Source organism: Mixia osmundae (genome assembly GCF_000708205.1).
Source record: "Mixia osmundae IAM 14324 unplaced genomic scaffold scaffold_1, whole genome shotgun sequence".
NCBI classification, from domain to species: domain Eukaryota; kingdom Fungi; phylum Basidiomycota; class Mixiomycetes; order Mixiales; family Mixiaceae; genus Mixia; species Mixia osmundae.
In genome coordinates this window covers 1,522,460-1,540,651 of record NW_014575563.1, presented here as the reverse complement: position 1 = coordinate 1,540,651, position 18,192 = coordinate 1,522,460, and the positions used below count along the sequence as shown (strand labels likewise).

The 18,192-nt window shown below is 55.7% G+C and overlaps 6 protein-coding genes across 6 annotated transcripts; 2 read left to right on the top strand and 4 right to left on the bottom strand.

Moving 5' to 3' along the window:
* Nucleotides 1-29: 29 nt before the first annotated feature.
* Nucleotides 30-2,673, bottom strand: L969DRAFT_43168 (uncharacterized protein; the record flags this gene model as incomplete). The annotated part of the gene is made up of 12 exons (XM_014715674.1): nt 30-109; nt 156-209; nt 257-693; nt 753-939; nt 996-1,077; nt 1,123-1,133; nt 1,213-1,330; nt 1,532-1,675; nt 1,724-2,329; nt 2,379-2,499; nt 2,550-2,568; nt 2,637-2,673. The coding sequence occupies 12 exons, from the start codon at nt 2,671-2,673 to the stop codon at nt 30-32; spliced, it is 1,896 nt and encodes a 631-aa protein (XP_014571160.1).
* A 230-nt stretch (nt 2,674-2,903) lies between these two features.
* On the top strand, nt 2,904-4,451 carry L969DRAFT_81050 (uncharacterized protein; the record flags this gene model as incomplete). Its single annotated transcript, XM_014715673.1, has 2 exons — nt 2,904-3,240; nt 3,295-4,451. The coding sequence occupies 2 exons, from the start codon at nt 2,904-2,906 to the stop codon at nt 4,449-4,451; spliced, it is 1,494 nt and encodes a 497-aa protein (XP_014571159.1).
* Nucleotides 4,452-4,573: 122 nt separating this feature from the next.
* On the bottom strand, nt 4,574-7,714 carry L969DRAFT_91996 (uncharacterized protein; the record flags this gene model as incomplete). The annotated part of the gene is made up of 7 exons (XM_014715672.1): nt 4,574-5,979; nt 6,031-6,457; nt 6,509-6,601; nt 6,652-6,738; nt 6,794-6,967; nt 7,020-7,199; nt 7,250-7,714. 7 exons carry the CDS (start codon nt 7,712-7,714, stop codon nt 4,574-4,576), a joined length of 2,832 nt encoding a protein of 943 aa, XP_014571158.1.
* Nucleotides 7,715-9,535: 1,821 nt separating this feature from the next.
* Nucleotides 9,536-13,574, bottom strand: L969DRAFT_42432 (uncharacterized protein; the record flags this gene model as incomplete). Its single annotated transcript, XM_014715558.1, has 6 exons — nt 9,536-10,095; nt 10,147-10,916; nt 10,967-11,578; nt 11,643-11,978; nt 12,029-12,174; nt 12,222-13,574. 6 exons carry the CDS (start codon nt 13,572-13,574, stop codon nt 9,536-9,538), a joined length of 3,777 nt encoding a protein of 1,258 aa, XP_014571044.1.
* Nucleotides 13,575-13,622: 48 nt separating this feature from the next.
* Nucleotides 13,623-14,118, top strand: L969DRAFT_84421 (uncharacterized protein). Its single transcript, XM_014715671.1, has 2 exons — nt 13,623-13,793; nt 13,848-14,118. The coding sequence occupies exons 1-2, from the start codon at nt 13,632-13,634 to the stop codon at nt 13,941-13,943; spliced, it is 258 nt and encodes an 85-aa protein (XP_014571157.1). The 5' UTR covers nt 13,623-13,631; the 3' UTR covers nt 13,944-14,118.
* Nucleotides 14,027-18,080, bottom strand: L969DRAFT_43378 (uncharacterized protein; the record flags this gene model as incomplete). Its single annotated transcript, XM_014715670.1, has 7 exons — nt 14,027-14,225; nt 14,278-14,461; nt 14,515-15,415; nt 15,465-16,695; nt 16,751-17,664; nt 17,720-17,828; nt 17,887-18,080. 7 exons carry the CDS (start codon nt 18,078-18,080, stop codon nt 14,027-14,029), a joined length of 3,732 nt encoding a protein of 1,243 aa, XP_014571156.1.
* Between the last annotated feature and the right edge of the window lie 112 nt (nt 18,081-18,192).

Genomic DNA, 18,192 nt, shown 5'->3' with positions numbered 1-18,192 from the left:
TACTTGTCGAAAGCAGAGTCATATCAGAGCTAGGCCAGCCCATTCTGTAGACCTTGCTGTGCGTTGCCTAAGCCGCTTGCAAGACCATGACTGGCTCTCTTCGAATGCTCTGCTAAAGTATCAGCAAAGCACAAGCCACAAGAATAGAGACCTACGCGCTCGCCTATGGCTATTCTCGCGCTCCATCTTCTTGTCTTCTGTGCACGAGTCTATATACCACATGTAAGCACCGTCAGGGTCGTTGCAGACCATTTACCATGTCCGCCGCCACCGCCAGCGCCAGGGGCGCCGCCGCCTCCGCCAATGCGTTTGCCAGCAATACACTTCTTAGGATCTTCTGGCGGAGCGACAGCATTGATAGTAGGCTTGTTGGTCTGCGTAGGTTCGCGGGGCTTGACCTGCTCTGCATCGACTTGCTGAGGCTTCGTGACAAGAGGACTGCTGACGTGCGTGGGCTGGCGCGGTTGGACCTGCTCGACGGCCTTGACCTTTGCCTTGTGTGTAGGCTTGTGAGCCATCGCACGAGGCACAGAGTGGTAGTGATGATGATGTACGACACGGGCTGTAGGACAGTGCGATGTTCGAGAAGCAGCAATAGCCTTGATCTTGAGAGCAGCAGTATGCGAGCGATGAGGACGCGAGGTAGGCTTGCGATGTACGGCAGCAATATGCTTTGTGGGCATCTTGCTCTTGCTACACGTATGTCTCGTCGCAATCAGCGTCGCGATGTCAAGCATGACAGATTTACTCACGTATCACAGGGCTTCTGCTTGGCTTGCTCGGCGTGTACGGCAGCATGGACAGGCTTGGGCGTAGGCTTGTGCGTGGGCTTGTGCATGGGCTTAGACGTAGACGCAGGAGTCATAGAAGGATCAATGGCGGCTTCGTGCAGAGTGACCGTTGCGCTTGGCGTCATGCTCGGCATCATCGTGCAATTGTCTGCAAAGTCATCGAATCAGCCAGAGTTTGCTAAGATTGCAGATCCGAGGACTGACGGTGTGTACCACCGCCACCAGCGCCCAGGAAGCCGCCGCCACCGCCTCCGCCGTGCTGACAAGCGTGATCGATGCTCTTTGCCTGCGGGTACATCAGCTTGGCCGCAAGATGAAGTCAGGGGCGAACCTTGCTTGAGGCTAATTCAGATCGAATAGGCTGAGCTGAACAGATCACGACGGCAAGAAGAACGAGAGAAGCAAGCTGAGATCGCATGACGCCTGTTCCGAGCCGAAGTCACCTCGATGCTGCTGAGGAAGATTTTGCCGAGCCTGAGGATGCTATCGATGAGGCGGATGCGAGCGGGAGACGATCGTTCGATATCAAGTATGCGTGACTAGACTTGCGTGAATAGCTCGTAAAGACAGACTGAAGTAGATTTTCGCGCTAGTCGATTGCTGTTGGAGTGCGAGCAGGTAGAAGCGATCTGGTCGTACTTATACGCCCTATCCAAGGCGTACATCGGCTCGGCACATCGTGTGTCGCCCTCGGCGCGTCGTCGCTTCCTTTACGCGTCCTTATCAGTCCGGCGTTCCACGACTTCGGACCGCTTAGGCACTGATTGTGCACCGTAGCGCTCGCAACACATCGTGGCGGCTTGCAGCGCGATTTTGAGACACTCAACAATGCCGTCTCTTGTGATTTCTCCATCGTGACATGCGAGCTGCGCAATGAGATATCCCTGTACGTCATGATGAGTGCGTGCCCACCCCAGGAGCCGTCAGCGTACCGTGAAGCAGTCGCCGGCGCCTGTCGTGTCGACGATTGCTTGCTTAGCGACACCAGCCGGCAGATCGCCAGTGTGGTCCCGCAAAACATACGAGCAGCCCTTTGCGCCTTTCGTGACGACCAAGCCTCTCGATGAACCCGCGTCGCTCAGGCGCTGCGCGAGATCCGAAAGCTCTACTAACCCCAGATGATCACTGAGCTCGCTGGCCTCTGTCTCGTTAACAACGAGCCAGCTGATCTTGTGCAAAGGGAACGACAAAAGATCAGATCTGCTCGGCATAGGCGAAGGGTTCCACATGACTGTGGCGTTTTGACTATGAGCGAAATTGAGCGCATCGAGTGTCTGCTGCAGAGGAATCTCGTTCTGCAAGAGGAGGAAACGGTTCGTGTGGGCTTGCAGAGACAGAGCGAGATTATGGTCTGCATGATTTGCGCCTGGAAGGAGCACGATAGAATTGTCCTTGGTTTCTGAAGAAAGCTGAATGACCGCTCGACCCGTTGGCTCATTGACCGTATTGACGGCATCCACATTGACGCCTCGCTCCCGCAGCTCGTGCAGGATGAAAGTGCCATCGTGCCCAATGTTTCCTGCCAGTTTTACGGCAGACTGGGCATCTTCATGAGCGCATGTGGCTGGTCTACAGACCCCGACGAACAGACTCAGGAGAAGCAGATGCTGCTGCTGCTGCTGCCGCCGCGACGGCCACATTCGCGCCTTTTCCGCCTATGAGACGCTTGTATGATATCGATGCAATGGTCTCGCCGGATTTGACGATGCTAAAGGAGCGTGAGCGGGAGCAAAGATGACCGACGGAAAGCTGACGCACTGAGGGACTTCGAAGACCTCTGAGGGAAGATGGACCCATGGAGACTGCATGAGATGACAGCGCTCAATTCATAGCGTTCAACCCTACCGTCTATATTGATCGAGCTGCGGATGAGAATCGTCATACTCAGGGGTCAGCGAGAGGGACTTGAGCGCTTGAGCTTTGTTTTGAATTGGGCGCGACCAGTGACTGTCTGAAAATCTGATGAGTCGATGACCTTTGCAGGTGATCTGGAATCAACGCGAATGTTAATGCTCAATGCTGACCCGCGCATTATAGCCTTGCCCCACTCGGCTCAGCAGCACTCACTGTCGCGAGTGCGTAGCTAGGTCGGGCAAGGCAGTCGTGTGATCCATGACAGACGATGCAGCGCTGATCAAGGACATCTTCGAGCTATGCGTGTCTCAAGTCGTCGCTAGCGAAGCACGAGCGCCCTTCCAAAGTGTGCGCAGGTCGGCCGTGTCTGTCCTCTGTGAGATCGCAACTCGGTACCTCGAACAAGTCCTGCACTCTTCGAAAGCCTACGCAGAGCACGCTGGCAAGACCTCCGTCAGCTTCAGAGATGTCCGATCTGCGCTGAGAGACTATGGGCTCGAGCGGAGAGAGCTCGAAACCTACTGGACATCATTCCGACAAGTCAACTGTGAGACAACGCAAGATGCTCTTCATGCCTTGGCGAGCTACGTGCCAGGTAGGCAGGCCACCGAATTCAGACGAGCTCGCTGACGCAGGTCACTGTTTGCAGCGCACTATGCCGCACCTCACCGGAAACCGCTCGCAAGACTCACTTATGGCGCACTTACCGAGGCTGAGCTGCGTGAGCTGGGCCAAGCGAGCGAGACAGACGAGGAGGAACAGGACATCAAGCAATCGTCCATACATCAGGATGAGTCCAGTGACGAATCTGACTCTGACAGCTCAGCCTACAACTCTCGCGAAGCAGCCAGCAGTCGAGCACAACGCGTCAAGATGACGTCAAGTCCTGCTTTTGTGCTACAAGACGAAGCAGAGCCATCAGACGAGCCAGCTGCCTCAATGTGGATCTCGCCCGATGCTGTGCCCGCCTTCGTGCCCGACTTTCTGCCGCCTTTCCCGGGCAGAGAGCGCAGCAAGGCAACAAATATCGATGGCGGAGCAACGCAATCTCGCGCGATGAAACGAGACGACAGTGCAGACGGCCCAGAGGAGGACGATGCCGGTGAAGTGGAGCTGAACGAGCATCATGGCGATCCATGGCAGCGTCTGATCTCCTGGCGTAATTCCAGCTTGGCCTCACGCGATCCTGCAACATTGCCGTCTGTGCGGAGCAAGAAACGCGCACGCTCGCCTCCTTCATCACTCAAAGCTTTTGCAGATGCGTATACTGCACTCGCATCCGACGCATCCGTCGGCACGGTCTACGCCAGACCAAACCCCAAGCGCAAGAGAGCAGTCGCCAATGTGATCCAAGAGCCACTCGCAGACAGCTTGACAGGCTCGATACCGCCAACGCTCTACCGCCAATCCTATAGAACTACAGGCTGGCTGCCAAAGGCACCCGCAAGTAAAGCACCGGATGGTACGCCTCTGCCTGATCTGGTCGCGCCTGCCTTTGGCGACCTGCCGCTGTCGCTTTCGAGTGCCGTGCCGCCCTGGGTGACTCCGCATCCTCATACTGTCGCGCCGCCGCAGCATCAGCGTCAGCCAAGACTGTTTGCGAGTCTTGTCGATGCTCTCGCACCTCACAGCCCAGTCTTCTTCGCTCGCATGCTCAGGACAGGACCGCCGGCCCCGCTTGATCAGAACGGAGCGAGCCTGGATTTCGCACTTGAAGAAGGTCAGACAGATGACGCGCGCTTCTACGCGCCAGCATTCGATTGGGACACCAAAGACCCGACGATCTCGATATCGCGAGATCAGTGAGGCATGTCATATAGCTGCGCGGAAGCCACAATGCATGCTGTACACCTATTTGCCTAGTAATACAAACACATGTTTGAGAGGCTAGCAAATGTCCATTGAGCGCTCTGATGAAGTCGATGTTGTTATGCCGTGCTGACGAAGACTTGCAGGGAGGGCGGTTCGCCTGATTGTCGACTGGCCTCTCTCGCCCACTCGCAAGCAATATGTACATCTTCATCTGCGCTCAGCAAGATCCGATCCTCGTCCTCGTCCTCGTACTTCAGTCGGATGTTGTTGCCATCGACACGAGATCGATCACCACACAGCAAAATCTTCTTGAGCACTTTGTCGGCAAGATCGCGGTACCCGATCGTAGATAGCGCTGCCACTGCAAAGGTATCCTCGCCAAAGTTGACCTTGAACTTGATTTGCGCAACGCTCTGACTTGTCGGAGGCGACCCTGACTGTCGTCCGCTTGACGAAGCACCAGACGTATAGCCATGCGATGGCATTTTGGCTGAATGCGGTGGCACTGTGCTCGCGGGCGAGGTTGCTGCGGTCCACGGCTGACTGCGCTGACCCGATTCGCCAGAGGATCTGTCTGTGCCAACACTGCTTGAGCTTATAGGTCGCTCGCGTCCATTCGTCAGACCTCGGCCGCCTGCCTGATTCAAGCGCGGCAAAGATGGAGCGTGCTTCATTTGATAATGATAGTCGCCATTGTGATGTATCGCATCTTCTGGCGTCAATGGGTTACTTCCGGACCGCGTGCGATTGAAAGGGTGGGCGACGACGCCGTTCGGCTTATGTGAGCTCTGAGACTCATGAGATCGAACGCGGGCGATGAGATCAGATTCACTAAGCTTCGAATCGGCTTTGCCATAGCCGTTGATCTGATAGGGCGTAGATCCGCGCGTGCTGCCGCTCGCGCTGCCTGCCGCACTGGCACGGCTAGATGGCGGCTGTTCATGTCTCGGAGAAACGCCTGACGGTGTACGAGCGCCTGAAGGTAGGCCGTTGGTGGTCCTGCGTTGATATTCATCCGTCATCGCTCTTGCGCGGGATTTGCTGTCACGCTCGGTCGAACGAGAATTGGGCATCGACTGTGTCGCAGGCCCTTGCCGCCTACCACTTGGCGTTATCCGGCCTGGTTCCTGGTCGCCCGAGTAGCCGTCATCCTCTGTGTCGTCATGGAAGCCGCCGCGGGAGCTGTGACCGTCCATGTACGTTCCTCGTGGCATCACAGTCGAGCCGTGGGAGCTTGCATAACTTGCACTTTGTGGATGACGGCCCGGATACTCCCCTGGCGTACCTGGCAGACCGCCACTACCGAGTGGCGCTTCTGACATTGGTGTGCCTGGGAACTGACTGTATGGAGATTGCAGACGACGCGCAGAGGCATGCCTGCTTCGACGATGTTGTAGACTGTCCTCAACGGCTTTGTTGATCGATTTTGCCCATTGACGTAGCTGCTCTTCCTGTCTGCACCGTATCGCAAAATGCTCGTCGACAACGTCCCCTCGCCAGGTGACTTGAAGCAAGTGTTGGTCTGAATACGGACATTAGCACGGCTTTCGAAAGGCGTGTCAAAGCGACTGACTAGCTTTGACCATCGGCACAGCACTGATGACATTGTTGATGAAAATGCGACCTTTGAGCTGCAGACTTGTCCGCCGCTTATTCGCTGGGGGCTTCTTCAGGATCGAATTCGACTTGTCTTTCTTCTTGCCCACTGTCGTTGCTTCTTTACAGCACAGGATGATGCGCTCGAATAGATAGACATGATACTCCCGCTCCGCTTCGTTCTTGATGACCATGAATGTATCTTCCAGCAGCAAATTGCCAAAGGTGGAGATCTCGTGCCCTTTCCAGTCTTCTACCCTTCGACCCAGCTCGACGACCGCCAGATCATTCTCCATCTGCCGCTTTGTCTCGTTGACCTTGTCGGTGACACGCTTGATCGATTCGAGACCCTCCTTAACCTCGCCATAGTACGGACTGCCGCCATCTGTCGTTTTCACCAATTGCTGCAAAAGGGGATCAGATCATGACAGATTGGCATCGAATAGTGGACGTGCCTGCAGAAGAAGCGGATACTTGCATATCCGCTGTATCGGTTTGATCAGAAAGAAGGGCAACTCGTAGCTGGGTTCCATGACGTGACTCATTTTCTGCGCCCATGTCAGCACATCGTATGCGCTTGCCGTGAGGGCTAATATACCATCAGCGCAGCATTCTCTTGCAGTGCGACTTCGGATGCTGATGTAAAGTTTGCGCAGTATGCTTCATAGCAAGCGAAGCTATCCTCCTGTGCGGGACTTGATATGTCAATCATCATGCTGCCCGCCGATAGCCGTACTGACCATCTGCAGGAAGAGCAAGCCGAAGCGTTGCTGATCTGGCGGTTGACTCGCATGCGCTTCGACGCCAATCAGAAAGCGTCTTTGAAAATCCACAAGCGTGTTGAGGTTCAGGAAGATGGCATGGATGGTATCTTGACTGATCACATCGCTCTGCTGCAGCTGTCTTTGATAATTCTGGCAGTCGCTGTGTCAGCACTGATCGCTCGACAGTCAGAAGGAGTCGTACTTGTAACGCTTCGAGATCTTGTACGTATTTGCGTTCTGATTCAAGGATTTCGTTAACGACTTTTGCGCGATTGTCGAGCGCGCCAAGCTGCGCTTTTTCTGCTTCTGGCATCTCTACTGGTGGCATGAGCACACCTCTCTGATCTAATTGGCTGAGAAGCCTCGTGACGACGTTGATGACCTGTCGTGAGGCGATCAGCAGACGCTCGATGAGCTTAGGAGACGACTCACCTTGACAGTGCCATTCGTATCTTGTTCGTACAGGTTCGTTATCGTGAACAGGTCATCTCCGTGCCAGCCGAAAGTGCTGCTGCAGGCCATGATAAACTGAGCAGCGGAGGCTTTGCATGCCTTGAGATTATTGCGTGTCGCTTCTGGATTGATGTCGAGTTGCTTGTCAATGTTGAGAGTGTCCGCAAGCACATTGAACAAGTAGCACAATGAGGAGCCCAGCCTGAGGCACAGAGAGACCTGTGAGACGGGATCGTTCGGTATGACTGAGAGAGGATCGCTGGCTCCATTGGGTGAGATGGGCCCTGGATCGCCCACTGCAAAGGGCGCATCTGGATTGAGGAAAGCTGCAGCGAAGCCAGGCACTCGACAGAGAGATTCTCGTACTGCCAGACAGTTCTGATACAGCGACGAAGCAGCCGAGGCAGGTTTGTTGGTTATGCTCGATGTCGGCTGGGGTAGCATGACTGCGCACGGCGCAATGCGCTGATCAATGCAGAACGAGCAGGTAGAACTAGCTTGGTTGACAAGATTGAGTTATGAGCGATATTGATGTCGTCAGCAGGGTCTCCTAGCTTAGAGACTAGGTCATCGAGCGTGGTCTTGGCTACCCTTTCTTGCCTTGAAACGTCAACGGTCGGGCAGTACTACTAAGCCAAGCTGTCTATTCTCTATCGCTACGATGCAATGCCCGTGCTAGTACGGCGCGAGAGCTGCGGGTGCGCCTGCAGGCGGGTCGAATGGTCCGCTGCTGATTAGGCCTGTGCTGCGAAAACGCCGTTCACAGATTGTCTCGACTGGGCCGATCTCGCGAGGCGGTCCAAGCGCTGCCTCCGCTGAGCAGCTCTGCGTCAAGTCTGCGCTGGTCCTTGCCGGCAAGTGTGGCCGTACGAGCTCTCGGTGCCTCGTAGCTGCACCAAGTCACGAGCGGCTGTTGACACGCCAGCCAGGTACCCCTCTTCCGTTCCGCCGGTCTATCCCCAATGATGCCCTCTGTTCCAGCAGTACGTCACTTTCGCTCTGCGAAGGACGAACAGGGTGTCTTGTCCAGACAGAGTTCGTCAGTAGACACTCAAAGGCGTGGTCTTTCGCACGCGACGGGATGGCGAAAGGATCGACAAGCGCGTCGTCGTGGCGGCCTCGGGTAGCGCCTGCAAAGCTCGGCTTCCCTTTGTGTCCGATGCCGGGCTCAGCGCGTCATCGATTCGATCTTTCTTTCGTCCAGGCCCTGCTCCTGACGAACGATGGCAATGCATTTTCACTAGCTGGAAACTGCCTCGAAACAACAATGATAGTCGTTCTCGACAACGTCCACGCTCAATGTTACGCTCGGTAGCTGAACAGCAGACGCAACTCTGATTCACAGATTGCAGCTGCGAATGTCTTCTCATGGCTCATCCCTCTCTTGATGATCGTTGCGCGGAAGCATATACATAGGAGTGCGTGCTGCGCGCTCTGCACCATTCGCGGTATTCCCTCGTATCCGCAGAACCGTACATTTTAAGGCGTCCGCAACTCAAAGGATGCTGCTCGTCCAGGGTGTGAAGCTCGCCAGCATGATCGCTTGCATCTTTCTGTCCACCGCATCGTCGTCGCCATGCGGCAATTCGCCCCTCAACGAGCGCGCTCTTGCTTCCAATGTTAATTCGACCATCGCGCAAGAATTGCTCGAGCTGACCAAACATGCCCGGTTATCTCGCAGCAGACGACTTTCGATCCTGATAAAACTGAGCACGAGACGCCCGCAGAAGTTACGGCTCACTTCAGATCGATCGGCGCGGGCACAAGCTTTGACGCTTACACGGGCTCTGACGTCGGTTCTGGGATGGACAAGTTCCAAATCACCGTGAGCACAACATTTGCAGCCAGCTCAGTGACTCTCAAGATCACCATAAGCTGTCACTTGCAATACCAAAGCATGCATCTCATCAATGCGTACAGTACCCGCCCGATGCTGTCTAGATCACGGTCAGAGCTGACTTTGCAAGTGGTCGTCTGACGACGAGCTCAGTAGAAGATCTCAGTCAAGGTAACTTGCAGTAGAGGCTCAATGACTCTGGCTCAACGACGCTGGCTCAACGACTCTGGCTCGATGGGATACGCAGGTTTGAACATCGAACCTGCTTGGGTCACTGTCAGTGCCTACTGAGCTTTGATCTTGCTCGGTCTTGTATGGCAGGATCGCACAGCGCGGCCTGAGTCTGACGCGTACGTAGCGTGAGATAGTGCAAGCAGACGTACAACAGAGGTGTCTGATACGACAAGACTTATGGTAGGTACATGTTCTCATATCTCAGCAGCGGTAGCTGACTGGATACTGAACGATTTACTCATCCGATACGATGGTCTGCGAACCGATTTCGTTGTTCTAGTGTGTTCCGTGTCCGAAGAAGCTTCGCGCGGATCGGCAGCTGCTGCCAGGTTCGCCTTGTCGCCTAGTTCTTCGCTCTCCCATTGCATCAAAGAAGAGACAAAGCCAATGTTGGGCGATATGCCAGGACGTCGATCGGCGACGTGCTTGTAGGCTTGCTTGAGCGTCCACTTTTGGCTCCGAATGAGATAAGCGAGTACAGCAGTGACGCTGCGAGATTTGCCTGCTCGGCAGTGACAATAGATGGGTGCGTCGTGCATGTTTGCATCGCTGATGAGGAAGCATGCTCGTAATAAGAATTCGTGTACGCCTTGTTCTTCGACAAAGTCGCGCATGAGAATGTGGTGATATTGCTCGAAACGGGTGTTCATTTTGAGCTCCGCCTTTGGAACAACCTCGAGCGCAAGATTGAGTATTCGCCTGACGCCCAGCTGCTCGAGCGCCCGTACGTCCTCTTCCGTTCCTGGCTCGGGGCCTGTGCACTCGTCAGCGATCTATGACGTATGAGGTCTGGTGAACGGCTCACCGAGGTAGAGACGTCCGGCTAGGATAGACGCAACCGAGAAGACTTCTGGCTTGTCATGATCAAGATCGGAGGGCGAAATGGCAGCTGAGCGCGGACGAGAAGGCGTCCGACTTTGACTTGCGCAAAGGGCCTGGAGAGAGACAGACACAGCAGTCTTCCAGGATCGTTTGTCCGGCTGAGACGACGGACCATCGAGGTTACGCGTCTCCGTATTGATCCGACGAAGACTGCCGGGCTTCATCGCAGTCGAGGGACTGCCCTCCCTATCGCTGCTCGGGGTCAAGCTCATCGACTTTGCGCGCAGAGATCTTGAAGGCGTGTCATGTGGACTAGAGCGGCTCGGTGTCAAGCTCAATTTGGGTCGAGGCGGCGTCGCGCTTTCATGTGAATGCGCGCTCGGCGCAGCATCTTCGCCAACGACGAGCATCCCACGACTGCCAGAGATGGCACGTAGCTTGTCGAATCCGTCGACGAGGTAGTAAAGACGCCCTTTGGGCGCGCTAGCATCTGTGCGGAGAGCCTCGAGTACGCTGAGTAAGACGGTGCCTAGTCGAGGCGTGTTTGATGTGCCAGCGCGGTCGAGCTGCTCGTCGCCGACGATATAACAGTCTAGATCGACAAGTCGTCTGGTGCGACCATCTTTGCGCTTGACGAGCCGGGCAAGAGTCTGCTTGCCCGCTTCTGTAGTGATGTAGTTCTCGAGTTGAAAATGGCTGAGGTTGATGCCTCGCTTGAGTCGTTTCAGGAGGAGTGAGGGTATTGATACATTGCTGCAGTGTTCATGATCAGCCTCTGCTTCTGCTGTGCTTAGCGCGCTCACATTGAGTCCTGTAGTCTAACGCCAAGAAAGGCGGTGATGCTGCGCACGTCCAGAACAAGCGGCTCATGTGACTCCAGCATCGCTTTCCGCTCGGCTAGGCTGTCTATGATCTCTACAGCCGTAAGAGGTGAGGCCTTTCGTTTGCCAGCGGAGCTCGAAGGCGTCCTGCGCAGATCTATCGGATCCTTGAGTGAGGGTCCCCTGCTCATTGACGTGCTCGTGCTAGACTTCCGCCTGATATGTCGGCTCGAGCGGGTGGACGAACTGCTGGATTTGCGAACCAGGCCATCGATACTCGTTCGTCGGAGCTGCTCCGTCAGGCCCTGGAGTGTGGCAGTGGGTGACATTGACACCGAGTTCTGTCTACGACTGGAGCTCCCGCCGCTGCTGACGCTGCTAGCGCTGCTGAAGGTGTACGACTTGGAGCCAGATCGCTCCAACGTCGTGGAGGACCATCGAGGCGAGCCCAGCGGCCTGCTAGGCGAGCTTGGCATGGCTTTGCGCCCTGTCCAGTCGACAAGGACGACAACGACGCTGGCTGCGCCTAGGCCGTCTCGGCGCTTCGGCCGATCGCGCTCAGTCGGTCGATCAACAACAAAACCCTGATTATGACTATGCATTGTCCGCAAGATCCGCGCTCATCATGCTCAGCGCAATGCATCACAGTCGTCCGTACACCACTCGACCATCGAGGACCGTAAGCATCGTGGGAGTCCGCGACATGTCGGAGACAGGCACGGCGAGGAGATCGCGGTCGATGACCACAAAATCAGCACGCATGCCTGGCTTGAGCATGCCCAACCGCTTTTCTTGGAAGCTTGCAAACGCAGGGGCGGACGTGAAGCCAGCCAGAGCTTCCTGTCGTGTGAGTACTTGGTCGCTGTACCATCCTTGCGGCCCGTGAGGCGATTGCTCGTTCAGGTCAAGTCGACTGATTGCCGAATGCATACCCTGGAACGGATTCGCGCTCTCTACTGGGAAGTCGCTGCCCAAAACAATGGACACGTTCGCACTGTAGACGACGTGAGCTGCAATTCTGGAACTCTACGAGACGCGACTCACTTGAGAAAGGTGCGCCAAGCATAGGCTGTCCGAATGCGTTCTGGGCCAAGTCGGTCTTCTGCGTAGCCCATATCTGATGTCGCTTGAGCCGGCTGCACGCTTGCTATGACACCGAGCCGTGCAGCACGCTGAACGTCTTGGTCCGTCTGCCCTTCAATCAGCAACCAAGTCAGAAGTCCTGCCGCGAGCTGACCATGATCTGTGCATGCTCGATGCGGTGACGGCGGACCGCCAGATCCTCCGGCAGCAAGCTCTCGAAGCCATCGAGCACGGCCGCATTTGCCGCATCGCCAATAGCATGGACGTTGACTTGGAAGCCTTTAGCATTCCAGCGTTGAATCAGATCCTTGAGCGTGTGTGCTGGCGTGCGCAGTATTCCCCTCGTGCTTTTGTCGTCAGAGTAAGGTTTGTGCAAGTAGGCGCCATAACTGCCTAGCGCACCGTCGACAAACAGCTTGACGCTTCTCACGGTGAGCCGGTGTCCCTGGTACGCTTCTACAGCATCGCCGCAGTACTGGTCCAGCTCTGGACACAAGACCATCGCATAGATGTCTAGTGGCAGTCTTTTCTGGGCATCGAGACGCTTGTACATGGCGAGAATGGGCAGTGTGACGGCAGCATCGTGTACGCCTACGATGCCAAATCCAAGCAGTCGACTCGCTGCAGAATGCAGATATTGCTCCATCTGTGCATCTGTCCAAGACGGCAACCGATTGACGACAAAATCCATCGCAGCATCGAGAAAAACACCCGTCGGACGACCGGTCTCGTCACGCACGATCAGACCGCCGTCAATCTGATCGGGCAAAGGCTCGAGTGAGTCGATGGCCGCTTGCGATAGCCAGAGCGCGTGAAAATCGACTCGTTTGAGCACGATTTTGAGATCTCGCAAGTTTGCATAGCGCTCAAATGCTCTCGCGGTGGGAAAGACGGCAGGAGTCCACCTTGTCTGATCCCATTCGTATCCATCGAGGATGGCGTCATGCGCCTGCGGATGCGATCTGATATATTCAGACACAAGTCGGGCCGCATGGTCTTCGGAGGAAGCGTCTTTGAGTGTAACGGCAGCAGCAGCGTGGCCCAAGTCAAGAACATGACCGTGCGCGTCAGTCAAGCCTGGCAAAATGCTATACGCAGCAGGTAGGGTGTGAACCTTGATGGACCGCTTCGTCTTGCCGTGCGACACGAAGACGGACCCCAGTGTGTCCTTATCGCCATAAGTGCGCCTGACATTGGCGAGTGAGTCGATAGCGATGATAGTGCTATCCGCTACAACGACACACTCATCCTGAGGATGAGCGGGATCGCTTGTGTACAGCCGCTCTCCGCGAGTGCAGACGGCATACTCCAGAGGAAAGACAAAAGCTGGTCGTTCGAGGAGACGGAGCGCAAAGACGGCGGCTGCAATGACAAGCAGACTGACCGCTGCGATTGGCCATTGCGTGCTCTTGGCTGGCTGTGTGCGTGCGTAGGGGTGTGCTACTACATATGGAGCAGTAGCAGGGTCAACGCTCGGGTCTGCAGACTGTCTGACCCGTCGGCGCATCGACCACACGACGAGGGTACGCGCATCCATTTTCTTGATCGTCGTCCCTTCTCGACGATGGCGAATGCGCCTAACCGGTCTCAGCGAGATCGATGCTGGGAGTCCAGAGATGCCTACTTCAGCTGCTTAGACAAGTCTGATGTCATTGTGCCCGGCGATGAGGGCAAGACTTGCTCCAAAGAGAACAAGCACTACGAGAAAGAATGCGCAAAGAGTTGGGTGAGCATGTGCCTCGTCGAGTGTTGATACAGTCCCTTAGGCATCTGCTTGCAGGTAGACTACTTCAACAAGCGGAGAGTGCTAGAGGCGAGACAGAAAGCGACGCTGGCGCAGTCTGCGATCAATCAGCCCTTGCCTGCCTCGAAATGAGATCGGCCGGTCTCGAGGTCAGATGAAGCGCTCAATGATCTCGCGAAGGGTGTGTATGTAGGTGTGCATGCATGCAGATATCATCAGTGCATCCTCTGAAGCTCGTCCACCAGCCGATAGAGATCTTCGGCAGTCGTATTCGTCAGAGCGGAGTGCTCCGATGCGCCTTGCAGGACCTGGTTGACTTGCGTCTCGTTGAGCTCCGCGAATCGGCCGATCATGTCGCCATCTACAAAGCCGACAGGCTCGTGGACTCGGTGTGGCGCTCTGAAGGCTCTCCAGCTGTGCGCGCTATGTCTCAGCAAGCGCGATCTGAACATCAGCAAAGACGTACTCGACTTGTTCGAGTCCTCCGAATGCACGAATGACTGCACGCATATTGCGCTCGAGTGCGAACAACTTCAGCGAAACTTCGGGCGTGCAATTGACGATGACCCCGAGACTGCCATCTGAAGTGCCGAACAGAAGTTGTGGCGCCGCGCCGAAAGAAGTATCAGTATAGCCAGGCACCAATGCGCCTACCAACGCCTGGTCAGCACGTGTCTGAGCAACGCTGCGGTAGGCACGATACCTTTGCGGATGCGGGTGACGTATTCGCCTATATGGAACATGCCCTCGGTTTCGAGTATATCGATGCGCTCGCGTGTCTTTGTCTTGGTGAGAGTGAAGATATTGAGCTCTTGCTCTGTGCCGATGTATCTATCGTCTGTGAAACCAAGGAACTCGACTGCGCTCATGCCATTGACATGATGCTCTCGAGCGACCTCCGACAGCGTATCCTTGGCCTCATCCCACTGTAGCAAGACGACAGAGCGATACAGATCGCCGACGATGATCTGGCTATCACGCGACGAGATGGATTGCGCCAGGAAGGTGCCAGCCCAACACGTCATCTGGTCGATATGCGCTTGCTCGGTGACATGGAAAACTTTCACTTGCGCATTGGCAATGGCTGCCAGGAAGCTGTTGGGGAGCTGGCATAGGCCAAACACGCCGCCTTCGAGGACAGCATGCACATGCTGCTCGAACTTGTCGCCATCTCGCATGAAAGTGAGCACTCTGCCCTTCTTGGGCTCACGAGCATCAACCGTTCGATCGCTGAAAGCTGTGCCAACCGCAAAGTGAGCGGCACCATGCAGCGAGACCGTTTCTAGTGCTGTGCCGTGTTCGTCCGACTGCAAGTCGAAGGAATCCAGCAAAGCAAAGTCCGACGCATCGACGAATTGGACACTACCGGCACGAGTCAAATGACCGGTAGAGCGATCTATCGTCTCTTGTAGACAGAGCACAGCATACGCGCGTAGCTCGGCCGAGTGAGCGATCTTGCGCGGCTGTAGTTCGCCCAGGCTCAAGCTCCTTACATGCAGTGATTCGTTACCATCTGCACGAGCGAATTGTATGCCTTCCGGCGATACGAGCATCAAGCTTTGTTCGAACCTGAGCGCATCGATCTGGTTGATTGCCACGAGCGTCTGCTCGATGATCAGCTCCTCTGTACTTGCCAAGCCTGGGAAAACGTACTCTCCGGTTATCCGAGGCATACGACAGCCTGCCTGCACTCCGGCTAACGACAGTCGGCCTGTCTGTCACTGCAAAGACGGCAGGTTGACCGGCAGCAGAGCACTGTGAGAGCAGCACCGGCTTCTTTCCCAGAGTGACACTCTTCCTCGATAAAGGCAATACGGCCCCTGAAGCTGCGTCGATACCGAAGCTGATCAGATCACCGCTACCCAGACCGACGAACAGGTGCACAGCATCGTCTTCAAACTTCTGAAAGAGCATAGACTGTGGCAAGTGGTCGAAGCTGAGCTCGGCGCCCGTGACCGGCTCGAGGTGGGGTAAAGAATAGAGCAAAATGGCATTGGTCGACCAGGAAGCTACTGCCGCTATTTGCGAGCCTGTCGTGGTCGTCCAAGCAGCCAAGCAAGATACTTCGGAGATTGTTTGTTTCGTCGTGGTCAGAGCAATGCCATTCGGCGAGAGCGTCATGAGCACCAGTGCCTTTGACGATGTAGCAAGAAGAAGCGAGGAGCCATCGCTACTGGCGGCGGTGATCAGATCTCCCGTAGGCGATGTCCACAGCTCCGATGGCTTTTCGATGGACAAGCGCAATATCGCCTTGGCTGTCGCGCAGATAGCCACTTGGGCACCGGCATCGCCCAAGGTACCTGCATACAGGGTAGGCTCTGTCAGAGCAGGCGAGGCAAGCTCACTTAGGTTCCCATTGCATAGGCTGAGAAGCTGCGATCGGTCGAGAAACGAGACCAGAATGGCATCGTGCTTGATGGACGAAGAGGCGAGTTTGAGCGGCCAGGCATTCTGCACTGCAGGCAAGTCGATCGTAGCTAGAATGGAGAGGCCGACGCCCTGCCGTACGAGTCGCAAGCTGCCGCTGTTCTTGGCGCCCGAGCAGGTGACAAGATGAGATTGGCCTACATCGTCCGTCACGACGCAAAAGTCGACAATCGGGGCAAGATTGGCCATGGCAGATATGACTGAGACACTGTCGCATTCCATGCCATCGCTCGTGAGGGCTGGTATTGCCACGAGGCTCGAATCACCGTAGTACGAGCCGACAAAGACGTATTCGTCTGCAATGTGGGTCAAGCTTGTCGGGCTTGGTACTTTGCCGAGATCGACCACGTCTAGACTTGTCACCCGCTCGCCCTGTAGCCCGATGCGGACAGATACAAGATATCCTTCCTCATCGCCAACGAGCAACAAGCTCGGGTCGTGATCAATGGCGCAGTATCTACGTAGCATGACTTTAGCAGGCGCGGCACTGGTACAGGTGGGGGATGGCTTACGTTCTGTATATGCCGACAGGCACTTTGGACGTCACGCGTCGATCGGACGCTCTTTCTTTGCCCTTCGATTTTCGCGTATTCGTGGGAGATGGTGGTGCAGAGCGCCGACCGGAAGCGTTTGTGGAAACAGACGAGATCGAAGCTCTTCTTGCTGTTGTCGGTGAGATCGGAGGACTCGCTATGGTATCAAGCAGAGGAAGAGGAAGCCAATTGATCTGACCGCTGCCCACGAGCAATAGACCGAGCGGCTGGCCAGTCGCCAGATTTCGCTCGAGAGGAATAAAGAGATCGACCGTCTCGTCGTCGAGCACGAGTTCGAAGTCTGGCTTGGCCGAATTGACGAGCTCTTTATCCTTGAGGGAGATAGCATGAATCGACAGCACGTTCTGTCCTAGAAAATTCGTGTGGAGCAACGCAATTGTCGGCAGCGAGGATTCGGGCAGGGGCAAGAAAGCGATATGCTTGACATTGAGATATGGCAAACGTATGTTGTAGCTTCGGAACACGTCGATTCCGTCCGACTCAGCCGAGGCAGCAGCAGAGGCGCGTGCTTTGCCAGATGACTTCTTCAAAGAGGATGACAATTCGCCGACGGGGGCAGCGGCTGAAGATCGTCTGCGACTTGGCTTGCTTGCAGCTCCAGCAGATGATTTGATGGGCAGAACACGTATCAGGCCACAGTAGATGTGGAGGAGCACGCATCGGTTGTGAGGATCGACGAGGATCGTCTGAGCTTCTTCGGATTGTCTGCCGGCGCGTTCGGAGACAGACAGCGTTGCCTCGTCCTGTACCCGGGCATTCGACCAGCCGAGCGAACGCGTACCGGATGCAGGTGTCAGAAAATCGGGCTCATACGTAAGCACGCTGAAGTGGAGCGAAGTGGTCAAAAGCAGCAAGGAGCTTGTCGATCGGTCCTGTCCGAGCAAGCTTGAGGTCAAAGCTTGCATGCTGACGACAGATCTGCCCCACCTTGAACCTGATGGGCTGCAGGTCGAGGATAGTGCCAAAGAGGGGGATCTCAAGCGCAAGTCGTAGTCCTGTCGGCTCGATGGTGTGCACTTCGATCCTGTTGAGCTTGCTGCCACAGTTCAATCTCAAAGTAAGCTCGCGCGAGCTGTTGTATAGTCCAGACGGACCTCAATATGAGATTCTGAGCCGGCTCTGTGCTGTCCGAGCCGGTGCGGCATCCACTGTCGACTGGTGATCCATCGATAGCGTTCGGTGTAGTGGCCTGTCTGGCGGTAGTCTGGTTGCTCTGATCGGGCAGGAAGTCACACTTGAGAGTCCGATGTACCGCAGTCGGCTGCTGGGCATGAGCCAGATAGAGCATAGCTACGTCAGCGGGCCGATGACGCCGGCGAGCACGAGTCGATACGTCGATAGCCGCCGCCGCCGCCGCTCTTTACGCGTTCACCGTTCACTTTATATACGCGTTCTGGTGC

Bases quoted from the DNA above. Each gene is read 5' to 3' on its own strand.
- L969DRAFT_84421 (XM_014715671.1), top strand. From the start codon at position 13,632: ATGGCGAATGCGCCTAACCGGTCTCAGCGAGATCGATGCTGGGAGTCC. The intron at 13,794-13,847 runs GTGAGCATGTGC...ATCTGCTTGCAG, and splicing joins AAGAATGCGCAAAGAGTTGG to GTAGACTACTTCAACAAGCG.